Below are 17,097 nucleotides of genomic sequence, written 5' to 3' on the forward strand. Positions count from 1 at the left end.
GATGGTTTTCTTCGATAATCGATTTCAGCATCGCTTTTCTTTTGCGAAATTGAAAACTATAGTTTAAATGTAAACCGAATATCTTTTATTATTCCTTTCTCTCTCTCTCTCTCTCTCTCACTCTCTCGCATACGAGTATGCAAATTGATCTTATAAACACGCATGAGAGAACACCGTTATCCAAAGATTGTATTATAAATTGTACGAAAACATATGCAACATAATTTTTCACCAACACATGCCTTTTTAATCGTCGATTGTGGCAGATCGTGTCAGAATTATTAAAAAATTTATTGCATTCCTACTACGGCGGCGACGCGTAATAGAATGTCGCTAAATACCAGGGAAAAGATCGGTAAAGGTTGTTGTGCGCGACGTAGTAATTCTGCTGTTGTATCGCAGAATATCCAAGTAAAAATTTACTTTCGACAAATGCGGATTGCGATTTATTTGTACATATGTACTTGAGTAAGTAAGTATTGTGAATAAAACGTTCGTTATTGTGTGGATTTTTGTTCATTCCGCTGGTCATAACGACGGGTAGTAAGCACTTGCTGAATCTCCACGACACGAAAGAGAATGAAAGAATGAAAGAGGTGTATTTTATATAAATAGACGGTAATCATGGTAGTATTCGCACAATTTTCAACCATCGATTACCCACAAAACGTTTATACCCGATGTACCCAGGTTAACGCGACCCAGCATACCATGATCTCTCGTCTTAACGATGTACAAAAACAACAGAAGCGTATGAAATAAGTTGTTTCTACCCTAAAAATTGCAGAAAAGAGGAAAGATAATAATTAGTAAAGTACAACAATTAAACAATTATTATGCTTACACGTTGTATTTCCTCGTAATCGTTAGGCGATGAATCTCCGGAATGTGCCAAACTATAATGAGGCGGATTTATAGACTGGCATACTATCACAGGGCCTTTGCTACGTGGCAAAATCATTCCCGATCTAGCCATGTATCTTGATGTAAACGGTCGGGCGTCCGGTTGATCCAAAGGAGCCTCCAGTTGCGTGTCCATGTAAGTCGATACCAAGTGCATAATTATCTGTAGAAGCAACAATATATTATATCGTATATATATCGTGTAGATCGTGTCCGAACGAGAGGGACGGACGATTAAAACAATTCAGTTACCGCCGAATCAGTTGGCAAACTGGAATCCCATTCTTTGCCATTGTGCGGTCCACCGCTATTCCACTTGAATTCGCTCATAGAACCTCCACTCGCGAGAATTTTAATTCTTTTAATTAAATACTCTTGATTGTTCGAAAGTTCCAGGAAAGGCACTAGAGTGGGTAAAGTAGGGATAGCGGTGACTAAAAACGATGCTTGCGCAAGTTTTCTCAATCTATCCAGTCCAACGCAACCTGGTTGAGAATCGCTCAAACCGTGACGAACCAGGGCCAAAGTGACATTATCGATTTCGGTCGCAACTCGTTCGACGACTGTTTTGCTGATCCACTAAAATAATTTCAATTCTATTCGTTTCAAGTTAAATCTATACAAAAATTAAGAGTTTCTTCTACTTGCCATTCGAAGATTAGCCGTCCATTCGTTTACTTTATTCGGATCGATTCTATATTTTCTCCAAATATCGGGAGCACCGAACATACCCCGGGGTGAACTTCCTTCCTCGGTACCGGGACTAGCGGACTTTGACTTGTCTATGGAAAATGAAACCGTCAGAGTATCTTTTCTATTTCTATTTCTATTTCTATTTCTATTTCTATTCCTATTCCTGTTCCTGTTCCTGTTCCTGTTCCTGTTCCTGTTCCTGTTCCTATTCCTATTTGTGAAGAACTGCGCGCGCGGACTTACCGACAATAGGTGCCAGTTGATAGGCGCATCTCCGTAATAACGGAGAAACTTCACCGGGACTACGAATCGCTGGATGCGACCAAAATGAGCTAAGCAAGTTTGAAGGCTGATCCATATCTGTCGACAGAACGTGCTTCTTCTGACGAGTTTCTTCCAAATAATTTTGTAGCTCTCTTTCACTCTGAATCAAATCTTCGCTGGTTAAACTGCCGTTCGTCGAAACATTCAGAGACTTGCTAAACGATCCGTTGGGAGTGGATGTTGATTTCTGTGACGTTGGACTGGCGTACTTGAAAAATGGGCTGGACGGTGAAAAGTCCTCTTGGAAAAATTAAAAATTTATGTACATTTCTTAAATAACATCTGGGATCAAATAAAAGAAAAATACACTTGATCGCACACTAGATTCGCTCAATCCCGAAGGACCAATGGAAGTCATTCTTCTATTCAGGCTTATACAAGACAAGTTTAGAGACGCCGCTGGTTCCGATGCCTTTTGGGACGTAGACGGTTCATTCTGGAAAAGTGGATCGTCCTCCGATACACCCAACAGATGTCTTTGTTTGGGGGTTAACATTATCGGCCTTAGGGTGAAGCTTGCCCAAAAGTATCGTGTTATATGATAAAGAGCGTTTAATGCAAATATCGACGCCAGACACCATTCCGCCCAACAGAATGGCTTGTACGCCGCACCCCCGTACAATCTAAATAACAAAAGATGAATGAATATTTTCCAGCAATTTAATAAAATTAGTAGAAAATATCAGTTGTTTACATGTCAAAGATGAGGATTCCAAGTAGCGAACTGTTGACGAAAAACCATGTGATGCTACTTCTCGCTTTATTCTGCGCTTGCCTTATATCGAGTGTTTGTTCCACTTGAGGTTTAGCAGTCAGAACTCTAACGAGATAAAACAATTAAACACTTTACACGTGTCTGATTACTAATAGCATCCTAACCTTCCTTCGACATTCCGTTCTGCATATCGAATTTTGTTATATTTTTCCAATTCTTACCTTGCATTAGGAGAGATAGACTGCATCGGAGATCGAAAGTTACTCATTTCTTTCCGTCGATTCTTTTCGCCAGTCGAATCCAATGGTTGTTTAACAGCTAGAAAGAAGAGAGAGAGAGAGAGTAAAGAAAAAAACGAAGCTTCCCCACCAACTAAACGGACAATCCTCGTTTACCGCGCTTTTCTCTCTCTCTCTCTCTCTCTCTCTCTCTCTCTACACACACGCGCGCGCGCACCAACGGTGGGAATAAAGTACAATCGTTCGCAGCATGGCTTAGTCTGGCAGTATCGATATTTATTACGTTACCAATCCAACTTTTAAATATTTAAAAATAAAAGGAAGGGTAATCGTTTTACGCGTGTAGCGCTTGGTCATTCAATTTAATGAGAACCTTATCTTTCGGCACATTGTCGCCTATCGAGCATAATACACTTTCGACGATTCCATCTCTGGCTGCTCTAACGATATGCTAGAAACGAACAAAGAAACGAAAGGAAATGAATGAAAAGTGATCAATTTGAAATTGAAATATGAAAAATGAATGTTTGAAATTAGTGGTAAACGTACTTCCATTTTCATGGCATTCATCACAAGCAAAGCGTCACCTGTTTTTACGACATCTCCCTTGGCGACGAACAATTTTTCTATAAATCCAGGTATAGGACTCGAAGCTTTCGATGGGTCGATTTCGATTTGATTCTTCGTAGGATCATTGAGAAATTTCGTACTAACTGGTGTACTAAACTGCCATTCGCGATCCTGTAGAAGCCGGATTATGATAATAAAAAGTATATCTATAAGCGATCGAACGTGTTAGCGAAACAACTACCAACTCTGGTAAATAAATGCAGCGTGTTGCCAATTTTAACTATTCTCGTCCTGGTAACCGTCTCGTCAATCTCGCTACATAATTCCAACGACTTCCCCTTTTTCCTTAATACGCCTGATACTTTTCTCCAAGGACCGATTTCATTGATTCTCATCAGATAAATTTCTGGTTCCGTGTACTTTACTTGAATGTTGACGTTATCGCCGGAAACATTGAAAGAAAAGGTTCGCGTTAAGGTATGATTTAATCTAACACCGATTTCGGTTGCAAACGGGCTGAAAGGATCGGTGGTTGTAAGAGAGGACCGTAGAGAGCGCGTGTCTTCGTAAAGTATCGAGGCAAGGGCAGCCTGAACCGCAACTTCGCTTGGTACGTGTAATTTCGGAAATAATTCTCGATAATGTTCATCTATGAATCCTGTGTGTACTTGGCCTTGGGAAAAATTCGGATGAGAACACAAGTCCTTCATAAACTCTATATTGGTATCGAGTCCGGCTATCTAAAAATATCGTACGCTCAAATTCTGGTTTCATACACGATTTCTCATTGTTGATTCACATTGTTCTCCACGTAAACATGTACTCACGTTATACTCGTTTAATTTCGATCCAAGTATCGCCAACGCTTCTTCCCGATTTTTTCCCCAGACGATCAATTTCGCTATCATCGGATCGTAATGCACCGATACTTGGTCCTTCTCGCGAACTCCAGTTTCGATTCTAATCGCTTTACTCGTCGCTTCCGGAACGTTCATGTACAATAGATTACCGGCTCCTGGCAAGAAGTCCTTTCTTGGATTCTACGATCGACGATATTATCATGCAATTAGAAATCAGTTGACAGAGAGCGAACAGAGATCGAATCGAGGGGGAAAATCACCTCGGCGTAAATTCTCGCTTCAAACGCGTGCCCTTCGAACTGAATTTCAGTTTGTTTCAACGGAAGTTCTTCTCCCGCTGCAACCCGTAGCTGCCATTCAACCAAATCCAATCCTGTAATTGCCTCCGTAACCGGATGTTCTACTTGCAGACGCGTATTCATTTCCATAAAGTAGAAGTTATTTCGGTCGCGATCCATTATAAACTCCACAGTACCGGCCCCTACGTATCCTACCGCCTTTGCTGCTTGTACTGCCGTTACACCTAAATGCGACCTTAAATTTGCCGAAATACCGGGCTACAAAACGTCACTGCTAGTTTTTACACCATCTAAGTGGAATACGCAGATTTCGATACTTGAAAAATATATGCATACCGCAGGGGCTTCTTCGATAATCTTTTGATGCCTTCTTTGCACAGAACAATCCCTTTCGAACATGTGTACAACATTCCCGTGTTTGTCTGCGAAAATTTGTACTTCGATATGTCTTGGCGCATCGATGTATTGTTCGAGCAAAACAACCGAGTCACCGAATGCCTTTTTCGATTCAGCCCTCGAAGATTCTAGAGCCTCCGCAAACTCTGACTCTTTTGAAACTATTCTCATTCCTTTCCCTCCTCCACCACGTACTGGTTTTATCATTAAAGGGAAACCTATCTTTTTCGCTTCCAGTAACAATGTTTCATCGGACTGGTCGTCCCCGTGATATCCTGCCCGTACGATTATTTCATTTAAAAAAACACGCATCAAAACAGATACAATATATATATATATATTATTCGTCTATGGTATACCTGCGACAATAGGGACGCCAGCTTTTCTCATTATACACTTGGAAGTGCTTTTAATTCCCATGTCGTTGATCGCACTTGCCGGCGGCCCGATAAATACCAGGTTTTCTTTCTGACAGAGCTCAGCAAATTCTGCATTTTCCGAAAGAAACCCGTAACCAGGATGTATCGCTTGGCACTTTGTCTTTTTTGCTATCGATATAATTTTATCCTGTCTCAAATAACTCTGGCTGGTGGGAGCAGGGCCGATGCAATACGCCTCGTCTGCTTGTTCTACGTGCAACGCGTTTTTATCTACTTCGCTGTATACCGCTACAGTCTTTATTCCCAATTTCTCGGCGGTTCTTAAAATCCGGCACGCGATCTCTCCTCTATTTGCAATCAATATCTGTATACAGAATTTCATTTAATTTCATTTCTTTACAATTTCATTAAAACATTTACACTCTTACTTTGTCAAACCTGTTGGTCACCACTCTTGGAACGTGTACATTTCGCCTGCGTGAAATCCATATACTGCGCCTGATATCATTTATACGTGATATTAACATTAACATTACTTGATCAATTTATTATTATTATAATATTTTACTTACCGCGAAACTGGCGTGGTTAGCTTTATCCCTCGATACATTTCGAATCTCTCGGCAGAGTAGCTTAGCAAGCGCCGCTTCGATGTCTGTCTTTAAACAAACATTTATCGTTCATCTCGAACAATGAATTATTTCGCAACGTACGTACAAATAAATGAACCAATCGTGTAACCCCGGTGAAAGGTTACGATTGTAACACGTGTATCTATTCCGTATATACATATATATATACATACGTACACATACACACATCATCAAAACACAACACGCCACGATACGATTGGTCACGTGTTACCCGTATACACTTGACGGTAACGTGTTTTCACTCGTTAATTCACTTAATCTTCTTAACTGTTATGATCCTGGAAAAGGGCTATCCATTCAAGTGTCTTCATTGCTGTCCGGCGGCAATTTATTTATTAAATCCAATCTCTGATCTATGCCCTTACATCTATACGTGTGTTGTTGTTGTTGTTGTTGTTATTATTATTATTATTATTATTATTATTATTATTATTATTATTATTACACTTGAAAAAGAAAACGAAACAAGCAAAATGTGTTGATTTGAATGTTTATTAACAAGAGTACAAGTAGAGCGTAACCCCAACTTTATTTTCTATCCAACGGAGAAGCGATTAAGCCAAGTAGAACACAGTCAGCTTCCAATATGGTTAAATCGGTAGATGCTCCTAAAAATCGTGTAGACAATTCTAGATCCTTTATTCTTAGTTTGACTTTAGAGCCTCTGATGTACTTGCTGAAACGTCAGAGTGAAAACGATTATCCGTCCAACTAAAACACACCCTCGCGCATACATTCTGTTTGCAACTCACGCAGAATCCTTTTTAGGTCTTGGGCATACGCAATGAAATTTCCATCCAAAATCGATATATAAATCGTCATCGACTACATGGAAAATTGTTCCTTGAACTACTTTCTCCTCGGGATTCCCAAGCTGAAATATGATTAAAACGCAAGAAAAGAAATAGAATAATTTGTTCTTCGATGCAGCGTAAAGCAGTGTAATTACAAGTGTATTTACATCGATAAACTTTGAATGTCGTAGCAACGAAGGAAATGTAGTACTTTTTGGAATTGCTGAGACATTGTTCAGAATCTGCTCGAAATTACTCGATTCCTCCAGCTCATTTTGTTTTCCTGTTCGGTTATTCTCTACGCAGCAATTTCGGACGAACGAAAGGTTCGTACGATTCGTAGAAGCGAGCCACAATTGTTTGATCCGAATCTTATTCATTTTAATCACCGGAAACCGTGTTTCTCACCACCTTGACCATTTACTGCTTTCTCTTATTATAGGTTAGAACGCGTCTCGGAACGTTTCGAACTGCACAAAGTGGAACTCGACTTGGTTAACTTTAACTGTACGAAAGTACAGTCAAGTACTTACAAGTAGTAGAATTAAATTTTTCTTCGTTGGTGCCGGTTAAGTTGTAAAGTTGTTCGTTTCTAAAGTAAAGTAAGTAAAAGGTGCATTTCCATTTCTTTCAATTTCTTTCGAATAGAATAAAAATTGCATTTACGTTCAGATGATGGTATAATCATTAATTAATAATACTATTATTGTCTTTTATGGGAAAGATCCGTTAAGAATGCCGATACAAGGTACACTCTTCAACGTTCTACTATCCAGGAATATTTCTACCACAACGATATCTAATCAGATAATAAAACTAACAAGACTAAGAGTCGTGGATAACAGTGAAATTGGGAAGCAAGCTATGATGGAAGGAAAGCCGCCGCGCTGTATTCATATTTATAATAAAAAGGGTGTCGGTTACATAGGTAAGTTGGCTGGCGAGATTTTCTCTTCCAACAGACTTTGAGCATTATTCTTAAATAATATATCCAGGGGACAGAGTGCTAGTCGCCATTAAAGGTCAAAAGAAGAAAGGCATATTGGTCGGCTTGAAGCAAAAACAAAGTCCGAAAGTTCCTAAATTTGACAGCAACAACATAGTTCTCATAGACGATAACGGAACGCCTTTGGGTACCAGGATTCACGTACCGATTCCCCACATTCTTAGGACAATCATGAAAGAAAAGACGCACAGCAAAGGTGCCGATTATACAAAACTGTTGGCCATTGCTACAAATTTTGTATAATTCGTACAGCTTTGAATAGTTGGAAAGTTATATTATATTCATCGTGTATTCCATGTATGCGATATCTATAGAATTTATAGAAAAGTAAAAGGCTCGTATACCGATTATTTTCAATAAGTAAGTTTACTTTACCCACCGAATACTCCGTGGCGTTACAATCTATTTCTAGAATTCATCCTGTTGGTAACGTTGTATTCGACGCACGAAAATGTTCAAACAGTCCATGCGGTGAGGAATGCGAGTGAAAAAAAATACATCGAACATTAGCTCTATGCTATATCTAGTCTATGGTTACAAGTACGTGTGTCCCTATAGAATGAATCATCATAAGATGCGCGCGCACACACAAATACACATATTATACAGAGACTGTTCCTAGTTTTCTACTTCTACGCGTTGCAACCTCGCGTTAGATCTTTACGATCGTCTACATGTTGACAAATATCTGTCCTACATCAACGTTGCAAAATATCCGATTCTATCATTTACATTGTAATTTTACATCTTTCTGAATGCACGACATATCGAATCATTTAGGAGTAATAGCAAACTTCTTTCATACAATTTCGGTGAGTTCTCTATAAATAGAAAGATTTTCGTGAAAATGGTTCGTACATGTGTATATGAAATGTGGTGAAATGAAATCCTGTTATTAACGTGTCTATATATACATATATATATATATATATATATACATATGTACACACACACACACACACACACACACACATATGTATGTATGCATCATGCGAATCTGTTGCGTTGCGCCTGCAACTTATCTATACTGAAAGATTCTGAAAGATATACCTTCAAAACAGTTTAAAAGTGTTTTATATTTTTGCGCCGCGAAACTATTTCTTCGGATTCATTCGAAACATGTGTGTCAAGGCATGTATATGTTAAATGTGTACACGTTAAAGATTTGTCTAAATTCTCTACGCTATCATTTATACGTTACGCGAAATAAGAAATAAGAGAAGAGAGTTACGTAGCGAGCGTTACCCCTGCAGGGGGATACGTTTGGCGAGTCGCGCTAGAGGAGGTCCGAATGGGGGAGGAGAAAAAAAAAAAAAAAGAAAAAAAAAGTAAAAAGAAACATTGAAATTGCTAACAGAGCTGTGAAACTCTGTTCGAGTATCCTTAGATGGAAAGGAGTTTATTTTTAGCAATGATGGATTTTAATTTACTCTATTTTAATTCCCATTTCAATCAGGATTATGGAGAGCGATCAACGATGTTATGAATTACGAAGCGGAAGTAGATCACGTTCCAGAACTCCGTTTGTACAGAATCGTAGCTTAATCGAACCGGAGACTTTGGAACATCATTATGATTTGAGAAGCCAAAGTCGAGAGCGATCCGGTACTCCTGGAGAGGTAACGAATAATAGAAGATCTGGCTCGAAAATTTTGTAAGCATTCAAATTGTTCGTTACCGTTTAGAGAGAGAGAGAGAGAGAGAGAGAGAGAGAGAGAGAGAGAGAGAGAGAGAGAGAGAGAGAGAGAGAGAGAGAGAGAGAGAGAGAGAGAGAAAGAGAGAGAGAATTCAATTTCAATTTCAATTTAAATCTAACCTTTCCCTTTGTATAATAATTGCGATAAATGAATCTGCGTAGACCCGTTAGCGGCAGTAAAGTGAACGAACAAAGTACAAAGACCTTGCCGGAGAGGAGGAAACAATTTGTAACCGGCGAAACTATGTCGGATAATACAAGTAAGCAGGATGAAAATTCTCATACCAGTGCAAAGAAAGGAGAACGTAGATCCGAACGGCAAAGAGCAAAGAAACAAATGTTTGCAAACGGACAGACCGAAACTAAATTTTCTGTTGCGCCTCTTACAAGCGATTACTCTTCGGAGGAGGGTGGACGAGACGAAGATTCGTCCAACAGGCCAAGTTCTGCGCACGAAATTTATCGACAAGCCGGTGATTGGTGGAAGTACGTGTATATATACATATATATATTTGTCATTGACATCTTCATTATAGTTAATGCATCGCGACATTTGTTTCAGCGTTTTCCCAAAAACGGATTACACCTATTCTGAACGGTCTCAGTGTCGCTATGAGATAGCCCCAGGTATATTAGCGATGCCTAACATGTCGCGCCGTTCTATCCATTCAAACGCACAGGACTTTAGTCGAGTTGAACATAATCGATCCGAGAGCGGTATATGTGAAACAACAAGCGCCGAAGAAGAGAATACCAGAAAAACCGAAGAACGTATGGTAGGTATTTAATGATTAGAGGTTTAGTCACGCGTACGTTTGGTAACAATTAACTTGTACAACGTCTCCTTTTCGTAGCCGATGTCGAATGAATTTTATGTATCGCATACGTCAGATTCGGATGGAAAGTCGAAAGTTCGATACAAAAAGACCCACGTAGAACAACAGTATCGTTGTCACAGGGAAATCATTTATACAGAACCAAAAATTTCAAGGTTTGCTTCCTGTATTTTTTGTTTCTCTTTCAAATACCTGCGTGATACGATACAAGCGTGTTTCTTTCGTTTTAGGCAGTCATTGTTACACTCCGATTTGCCAATGAAACGTATCGATTCCCAAAAATGCGATATCACATCTTTCGTTGACTCTGACACTGAATTGGAAGAAGCAGTTTCAAGCAAGCATAACGAGAAAAGCAAAATTACACGACTCACCAGTTTTACGTCAATTGTTGTTTTATGGTTTAAGAGACTGTTTGAATTTGTAAAACTCGATACAATTAAGGCAGGAAAATACCGCGCGGCTTCTGAATATCAAAGATATGGTATTATTGAATTATTCATCCGTCTACCAAAGGCCGCATCACGGCAATCGTTTTGCCTATGATGTAAAGTGATATAAACAGTTAATTAGTAGGTACGTTAATGTCACTCATATGCATGTACGTATGTCTAATTACAGAATCTAACAAGTGGTTCAGAATTTGGGACTGTGTCGACCGTACCTTGCAGTACCTTTATATCTTTTTGGTCACGGTGTTCTTCTTGGACTCGTGGTTATTGAGCCACATATCCAACAGCAGACGATGGATTCGCCAGAAACGTCTAAAGGTTGTCTGGATTGCTTTATTACCGCTGCTTATCCTTACTGGTAAATTTCCATGATAAGTCACCGTTAAGTCACTGTATGAAATTTTCCAATTTAGAAATCCGTATCGATATTCTTGCTCTCTTTATTCCTTTTTTTCTCTTTTATTTGTATCGCGATCTCACCCATTACGCGATCGAGTTTTTGCCGTGGCATCTTCGGGAAGACCGGTGAAACCTATCCTGGCGTTTGTTTTTCTTTTTGTTTCAGGAACTTACATCGTGCAAAAACAGTCCTTTATCTGTCTGGATTCTCTGCACAATATTCCCTACGATGTCACTGAGACGAGCTATCGCATCATTAACGATATTATCAGTTTAACGTCTTTTCAAACCGATTTATTTATCGAATATATGAAAACGTTCAAAGATCTATCTGTACTTCACTTGTCGTCAGGTGCGAACGTGTCTTTACCCGAGATGCCTTAGCATTCGTTCAAATTTCATTGGTTGATCAGCAGTGATTATTCTTTTTTCTTTTTTCCTCATTAGTCTGTGTCGTCTTGTAGCAATTAGCAATAGAGCGGTATTTTGTTAAAATTGCTTTGCCGTTGACTAGCTTATTATTTTTATTATTATTATTATTATTATTATTATTATTATTATTACTACTATTACTATTATTACCATCATTACTATTATTACTATTATTACTATTATTATTATTATTATTATTATTATTTATCATTATAGCGTGCGTGTGTTATTACTACGATCACGACCATTATTATCGTTACCATTACTATTATTATTGTTACTATTGTTACATACCGTATACACGTTTGTTGCATCGCGATGACAACTGAAAATGATAAATATCGTAATATATGATGTTGATATATAGTTTTCTTTCATTATGCACGTATATGATAATCTAGAGGTAGGGAAAAAAAAAGAAAAAAAAAAAAGAAAACAACGAACAAAGCAGGTAAAAATTTACCATCTTTAGATATGCCTATCGCTGTGGTATCTGTAAAAACACGTTCGTACATCGTCCAACGCGTTTTCTGAAATATTTGGACTAGTTTATTGCTCGGAACATCGTAATGCTATCCTGTATAAAAGAAAACTTGTTGTTCAATGAAGTCGAGCCAAAACGGTTAAATGAAACGATGGGAGAAGGATAGAAGGAGTAGGATTACTTGACTGGCGATGTAAAATTGGAGTATTCGCATTCCACAAGGAATATGGACATGATCAGTCTATGTATCGATGTCATCGGAATGGTGAGTCCCTTCGTCTATCCTTCTCTCGGCAGTTGTATCGTGTTACAAGATCGGTAAAAAAATTGATGAAAATCACGTGCTCGTATTTCAGGTTGCTGGTGTTTTCCATATCTTTCAACGCTGTTTCTTTCAACGAAAGTTGTTGCGCGACAATTTCGAGAAACACCAGAGTTCGTTACCAGTGATAAGCGATTGTTTCTAAAGGGGGAAGTGGAAGGGGACAGTGGAAGAATCAGAAACGTAGAAGATACCGAAATTACCGAACAGGTAATTGTTAAGAAACTTTCGCCTGTGCCTTTCTGCGAGTGACCGTTAATTGTTTGTTTGCACAGGCTCGGCTTTTCAATACAAGTCAGCCAGCAGGAGAAAGTGGATACGTTTGGCCAACGTATGATGTAAGTTTCAAATTGTTTGTCGTCAAACTGTCGGTGTTTGTTTGACGTGTACGTTGTCGGTTACAGAGCAAATTACTACTATTAGAAAAGAAATTAGAGGAACTGAAATTACCTGATACGTATACTAAAGAAATCAACGACATTAAATCGCAGTTCGAAAGATTAAGGGAGGAGCTAAAATTATCTTGTAATACTCGAACGGACTACGTAACCAGTGTGGAGCTGGAAAAACGTATGGAAAGATTCTTGGCCAATTATATTAGTTTCTTATCGTCGAAAACAACAGATAATGTTAAAGGTATTTCAAATATACCGAACGAGTAGAAAGTGTAAGTTCTAGTAGAAAGTTTGTACCGTTTATTTTGTACAGTTCAAGTTAAGTCATCGGTCAGTGGAGATAACGTTCTAACAGACGATCGTGTCCGTGAAATAGTCAAGGAGGCCTTAAAGATATACGACGCGGATAAAACAGGTCGCGTAGATTATGCGTTAGAGTCTGCTGGTGAGTTTTTTTCTATCGAGTTGATTCGACTGACTTAACTATTTTGTTGTTGATTCGATCAAATTTGTTGTCGTGTTTGCGCTAATAGGTGGACAAATTATTAGCACGCGTTGCACGCAAAGATACGACGTAACAACTAGAGCATTCAAATTGTTGGCGTTTACACTTTACTATGAAAATAATGATCCTCGTACGGTGATACAAGGAAATCCAGTACAACCGGGTGCTTGCTGGGCATTCCAGGACTTTCCGGGATATTTATTAATTAAGTTACGTAGCCTTGTTTACGTTACTGGATTTACAATCGAACATGCACCGAGATCGATTTTACCTAACGAAGAAATGAGAAGTGCTCCTAAAAAGTTTAATGTTTGGGTAAGTAACTCCTGTATCGTACACGGCAGACGAATTAATTAAATACTTACGTATTTACGCAGGGTTTCGTCGACGAAAATGATTCTGCGCCTGTAATGTTCGGCGATTACGAATTCGAAGCTTCGGATGAGAGTTTGCAATATTTCCCAGTTCAAGTGAGTTGTATTATTAAAAGGGGTGGGTGGCGGGAGGGGAACGAAGAATTAGCATTTTAAATCACCCATCTTGAAGGAACACGTCTTCGTTGAAAACGAATAAACAATCGTAATTGAAATCAAGTCAGCCACCGAGATCAATGATCGTAAACGGTAATATTGTGTAAAAAGTGCTATATAACACATATACATTGCGTTCTTTCATGGTGGACGATTGAAAAATCGCCTCAATATTTTGGATGATCCAATTTGTCGCATTGTATTTTAATACAATTAATGCTTTTCTATACAGAATACAGCGATCGACACAGCATACGAGTACGTGGAATTAAGAATACATAGTAATCATGGACAACTGGAATATACATGTTTATATAGATTTCGCGTTCACGGAAAACCGATTTACAACTAACTTTAACCGAAAGTGCAACAGAGAGAGGGATAGAGTACATCTTTTTTCAACACTGCGATTCGTCGTTGTACATACAGTGTAATAAGAATGATTTATCGAATGTAACTCTCTCAACAATCGATAAAGGAGGTGAGTGAATGAGCGAATGATTAATTAGAGAGAGAGAGAGAGAGAGAGAGAGAGAGAGAGAGAGAGAGAGAGAGAGAGAGAGAGAGAGAGAGAGAGAGAGAGAGAGAGAGAGAGAGAGAGAGCGGGTATGTGCCTTGAATTATTGTCTGACATAACTATTTACCGACCGAGAGATTTATTTTATAATACGTTATTGTAAAATGAAAATAAGGCCAATGTAAGTTACCGTTACCATACGTTGTTTGCAATACTTTCGCACACGGAGTCGATTATTTAATTTTTTCTTTTTTTTTCTTTTTTTTTCCTTTTTTTTTTTTTTTTTTCTTTTACACTCCTTTTCCCCTAACTTATGCATACAACACCACGATTGCAAGTAATCGTGTTTTTGAGGGAAACGTGGTGTACGTAGAACAGAAAAAGACTCATTTTTGAGGAAAGTGAAAAGGTTAAATCTCACACTGCTATTCGAGGAAATCGGTGTTCCAAATATTATCCAAAGTAAAACATCGTTAGCTTCGTAATATCGTATAAAAGTATCGTTGTAAAATTAACTCGACAGTACAAATTATAAAGAAAAAGAAAAGAACTTTGTCTAGGTTAAGGAACGTTTGCAGTGTTTCTACCATAATTTTCATTGTATCGATGCGTCTTATAGAAATTTAGTACGCAGCATATTTGATAATATATTTGGTTAGCTCGTGTGCGTGTACAACCCTATACGCATATGTGTACATACGCACTTATACATATATTGTACATGTATAAAACAGCGAGGAATATATTGTTTTGCAAATTATAAAATAATTTTACAAGAAATATTCGCTGCATTATCTTTTGCCTCCTATTAGTGTTTCTATTCTAAACAGCTGGTGTTAGAAAAAATAGTCTATTACTAGTAGCACTTAGTATTGTTGAAACGATTGTTTGATAACGCGTTTTCGTTTTATGGTAGATTTCGAATAAATTGAAGACAGAGAGCAGCGAATACGTGCAAGTTGATTTCTTAATCATCTTTATTCACACAAAACAAATATAGACAAAAATGTCCTTGTCAATAATCGTACACGTACTTACACACATATGCGACGAGTGCACATCGCTTAGATACATACACGAACCACGTGTACGCACTTTTCTTTGCATATATGTGCAAATTAATACATTTCATTTTATACATATGGATAATGTCGAGTACACGTATAATGTAGAGTACATGCACGCGCCATGGTACGCGTGTCGTGTATATATGTACATACTTCTATATATGCAGAGAACATATGTGTAAAACATACATATTGAGAATTTCCGTTTTCAAACTTGCGCGTCTAATAAATAATAATGACAACGAGATACTGTTGCGATGTAAAATTGAGTTTCGTTAGAATCGAGGATAACGACACTATATAAGGAATTTCCAGGGAAAAATTGTTACCCGGTAAAAAGTGTCGGCAACGAGATACTGGAACGGATTAGCGGAATGATTTAAATACTGATTTTTGGAATGGTTCGTAATTCCCAGAACTGGGGAAGCTACCGTTAGAACAAAATAAATAATGTTCGATAACATACTCATAAATGGAATATGATTTCCATAGCGTCGACTTAAAACAAATAAACGATTTGCATCCATTGGAAACGCAACCGCTCATTTCGACCGTAGCATCACTTATACGATAAGCATTTCGGGGTACATTACACTGTGTTGCATAAGTTTTATGACCGCCTTTCACAAATCGTAAGAAAATGAACAAATAAATAAATATTATACGTTTGCCACGTAAGATACAATAACTCGGTTCGCTATTCAACTCACTGTTTACGTCACTCGTGTGATGTCATGGAATTTACGCTTCTCGTGCTTTTCAAGTTATTCAATTGTCGAAAGTGAACTTGCGAGAAGCAATCGCAACTCGTTACCAACGTGTAACAGTTGCAACAACAATAGGTAAGTATGCTACAAACTGACGGTACGCAATCAAATAATATAATATAATATAATCTATCTACGTATGTATATCTATCTATATGTAACATAATAACAATAATTGAAATAATGATCGTAGCAGTGGTTAATCATTAATGATAAAGATAACGGTAGCAGTTGTAGTTGTAATGAAGATGACGATGCTCGTTGTCGTTATAATAGTCAACATGTATTTAGCAGCGATAATAACGATAGGAATATTGTTGTTGTTACATTTTAACAGCGACAGAAACATTGTACGAACAACGGTAGAGATGATAGCGACAGCTACATGTGGAGCCGATAGTATGCAATTTAGCAATAGCAGCAGTAACAGTAAGAGCACGGTAATAACAGCAATACTATGTATGAGATATTTCTAACAACGGGGAGACAGTAATATTTGCCATTGGAGTAACAGTAATTTATAGTAGCGATGATTAAACAGTAACAGCAGTTGCGGTTACCGCATGAATAGAGCGGCAGCATTATATAACGATTGAAATACTATCGATAGCGTTGAAACGACAAAATAGTGGCCGCATATAAGCGAAACATACGGAAACTGTCAACGACTCGAATAGAAGTTGGAACTATGAAGAAAGCTTGTTCGGTATCGCTACTCTGCGCGAGCTTCACCAATGGGACAATCCGATCCGGGACACAGGTAGCTGTAATTAACCGGTGAAAAAGTCACCCCACCTGACTAGGCGCGGATACTACTGCCTGATGACATAGTAATAGTAATAGTAATAATAATAATAATAATA

The 17,097-nt window shown here is 38.2% G+C and overlaps 5 protein-coding genes across 5 annotated transcripts; 2 read left to right on the top strand and 3 right to left on the bottom strand.

Moving 5' to 3' along the window:
* Positions 1-636: 636 nt before the first annotated feature.
* On the bottom strand, positions 637-2,994 carry LOC143424433 (transmembrane protein 209). The gene is made up of 8 exons (XM_076896488.1): positions 2,857-2,994; positions 2,615-2,740; positions 2,242-2,543; positions 1,840-2,160; positions 1,552-1,685; positions 1,156-1,482; positions 845-1,066; positions 637-774 (listed from the first exon to the last, which is right to left on the bottom strand). Exons 1-8 carry the CDS (start codon positions 2,901-2,903, stop codon positions 646-648), a joined length of 1,608 nt encoding a protein of 535 aa, XP_076752603.1. The 5' UTR covers positions 2,904-2,994; the 3' UTR covers positions 637-645.
* Positions 2,995-3,193: 199 nt separating this feature from the next.
* Positions 3,194-5,912, bottom strand: Mccc1 (Methylcrotonoyl-CoA carboxylase 1). Its single transcript, XM_076897322.1, has 8 exons — positions 5,808-5,912; positions 5,359-5,743; positions 4,940-5,274; positions 4,565-4,861; positions 4,272-4,484; positions 3,690-4,184; positions 3,424-3,615; positions 3,194-3,325 (listed from the first exon to the last, which is right to left on the bottom strand). The coding sequence occupies exons 1-8, from the start codon at positions 5,910-5,912 to the stop codon at positions 3,209-3,211; spliced, it is 2,139 nt and encodes a 712-aa protein (XP_076753437.1). The 3' UTR covers positions 3,194-3,208.
* A 638-nt stretch (positions 5,913-6,550) lies between these two features.
* On the bottom strand, positions 6,551-7,229 carry Mrps28 (mitochondrial ribosomal protein S28). Its single transcript, XM_076897330.1, has 3 exons — positions 6,994-7,229; positions 6,785-6,906; positions 6,551-6,708 (listed from the first exon to the last, which is right to left on the bottom strand). Exons 1-3 carry the CDS (start codon positions 7,204-7,206, stop codon positions 6,561-6,563), a joined length of 483 nt encoding a protein of 160 aa, XP_076753445.1. The 5' UTR covers positions 7,207-7,229; the 3' UTR covers positions 6,551-6,560.
* A 308-nt stretch (positions 7,230-7,537) lies between these two features.
* Positions 7,538-8,111, top strand: Mrpl14 (mitochondrial ribosomal protein L14). Its single transcript, XM_076897331.1, has 2 exons — positions 7,538-7,754; positions 7,822-8,111. Exons 1-2 carry the CDS (start codon positions 7,562-7,564, stop codon positions 8,073-8,075), a joined length of 447 nt encoding a protein of 148 aa, XP_076753446.1. The 5' UTR covers positions 7,538-7,561; the 3' UTR covers positions 8,076-8,111.
* Positions 8,112-8,567: 456 nt separating this feature from the next.
* LOC143424930 (uncharacterized) lies at positions 8,568-14,383 on the top strand. The gene is made up of 15 exons (XM_076897323.1): positions 8,568-8,644; positions 9,289-9,486; positions 9,691-10,014; positions 10,091-10,304; positions 10,383-10,519; positions 10,595-10,848; positions 10,986-11,174; positions 11,382-11,598; positions 11,663-11,696; positions 12,729-12,791; positions 12,858-13,089; positions 13,162-13,293; positions 13,382-13,668; positions 13,731-13,823; positions 14,116-14,383. The coding sequence occupies exons 2-15, from the start codon at positions 9,293-9,295 to the stop codon at positions 14,233-14,235; spliced, it is 2,490 nt and encodes an 829-aa protein (XP_076753438.1). The 5' UTR covers positions 8,568-8,644; positions 9,289-9,292; the 3' UTR covers positions 14,236-14,383.
* The last annotated feature ends 2,714 nt before the right edge of the window (positions 14,384-17,097 follow it).

This window comes from Xylocopa sonorina, chromosome 6, assembly GCF_050948175.1.
Source record: "Xylocopa sonorina isolate GNS202 chromosome 6, iyXylSono1_principal, whole genome shotgun sequence".
In the NCBI taxonomy this organism is placed as follows: domain Eukaryota; kingdom Metazoa; phylum Arthropoda; class Insecta; order Hymenoptera; family Apidae; genus Xylocopa; species Xylocopa sonorina.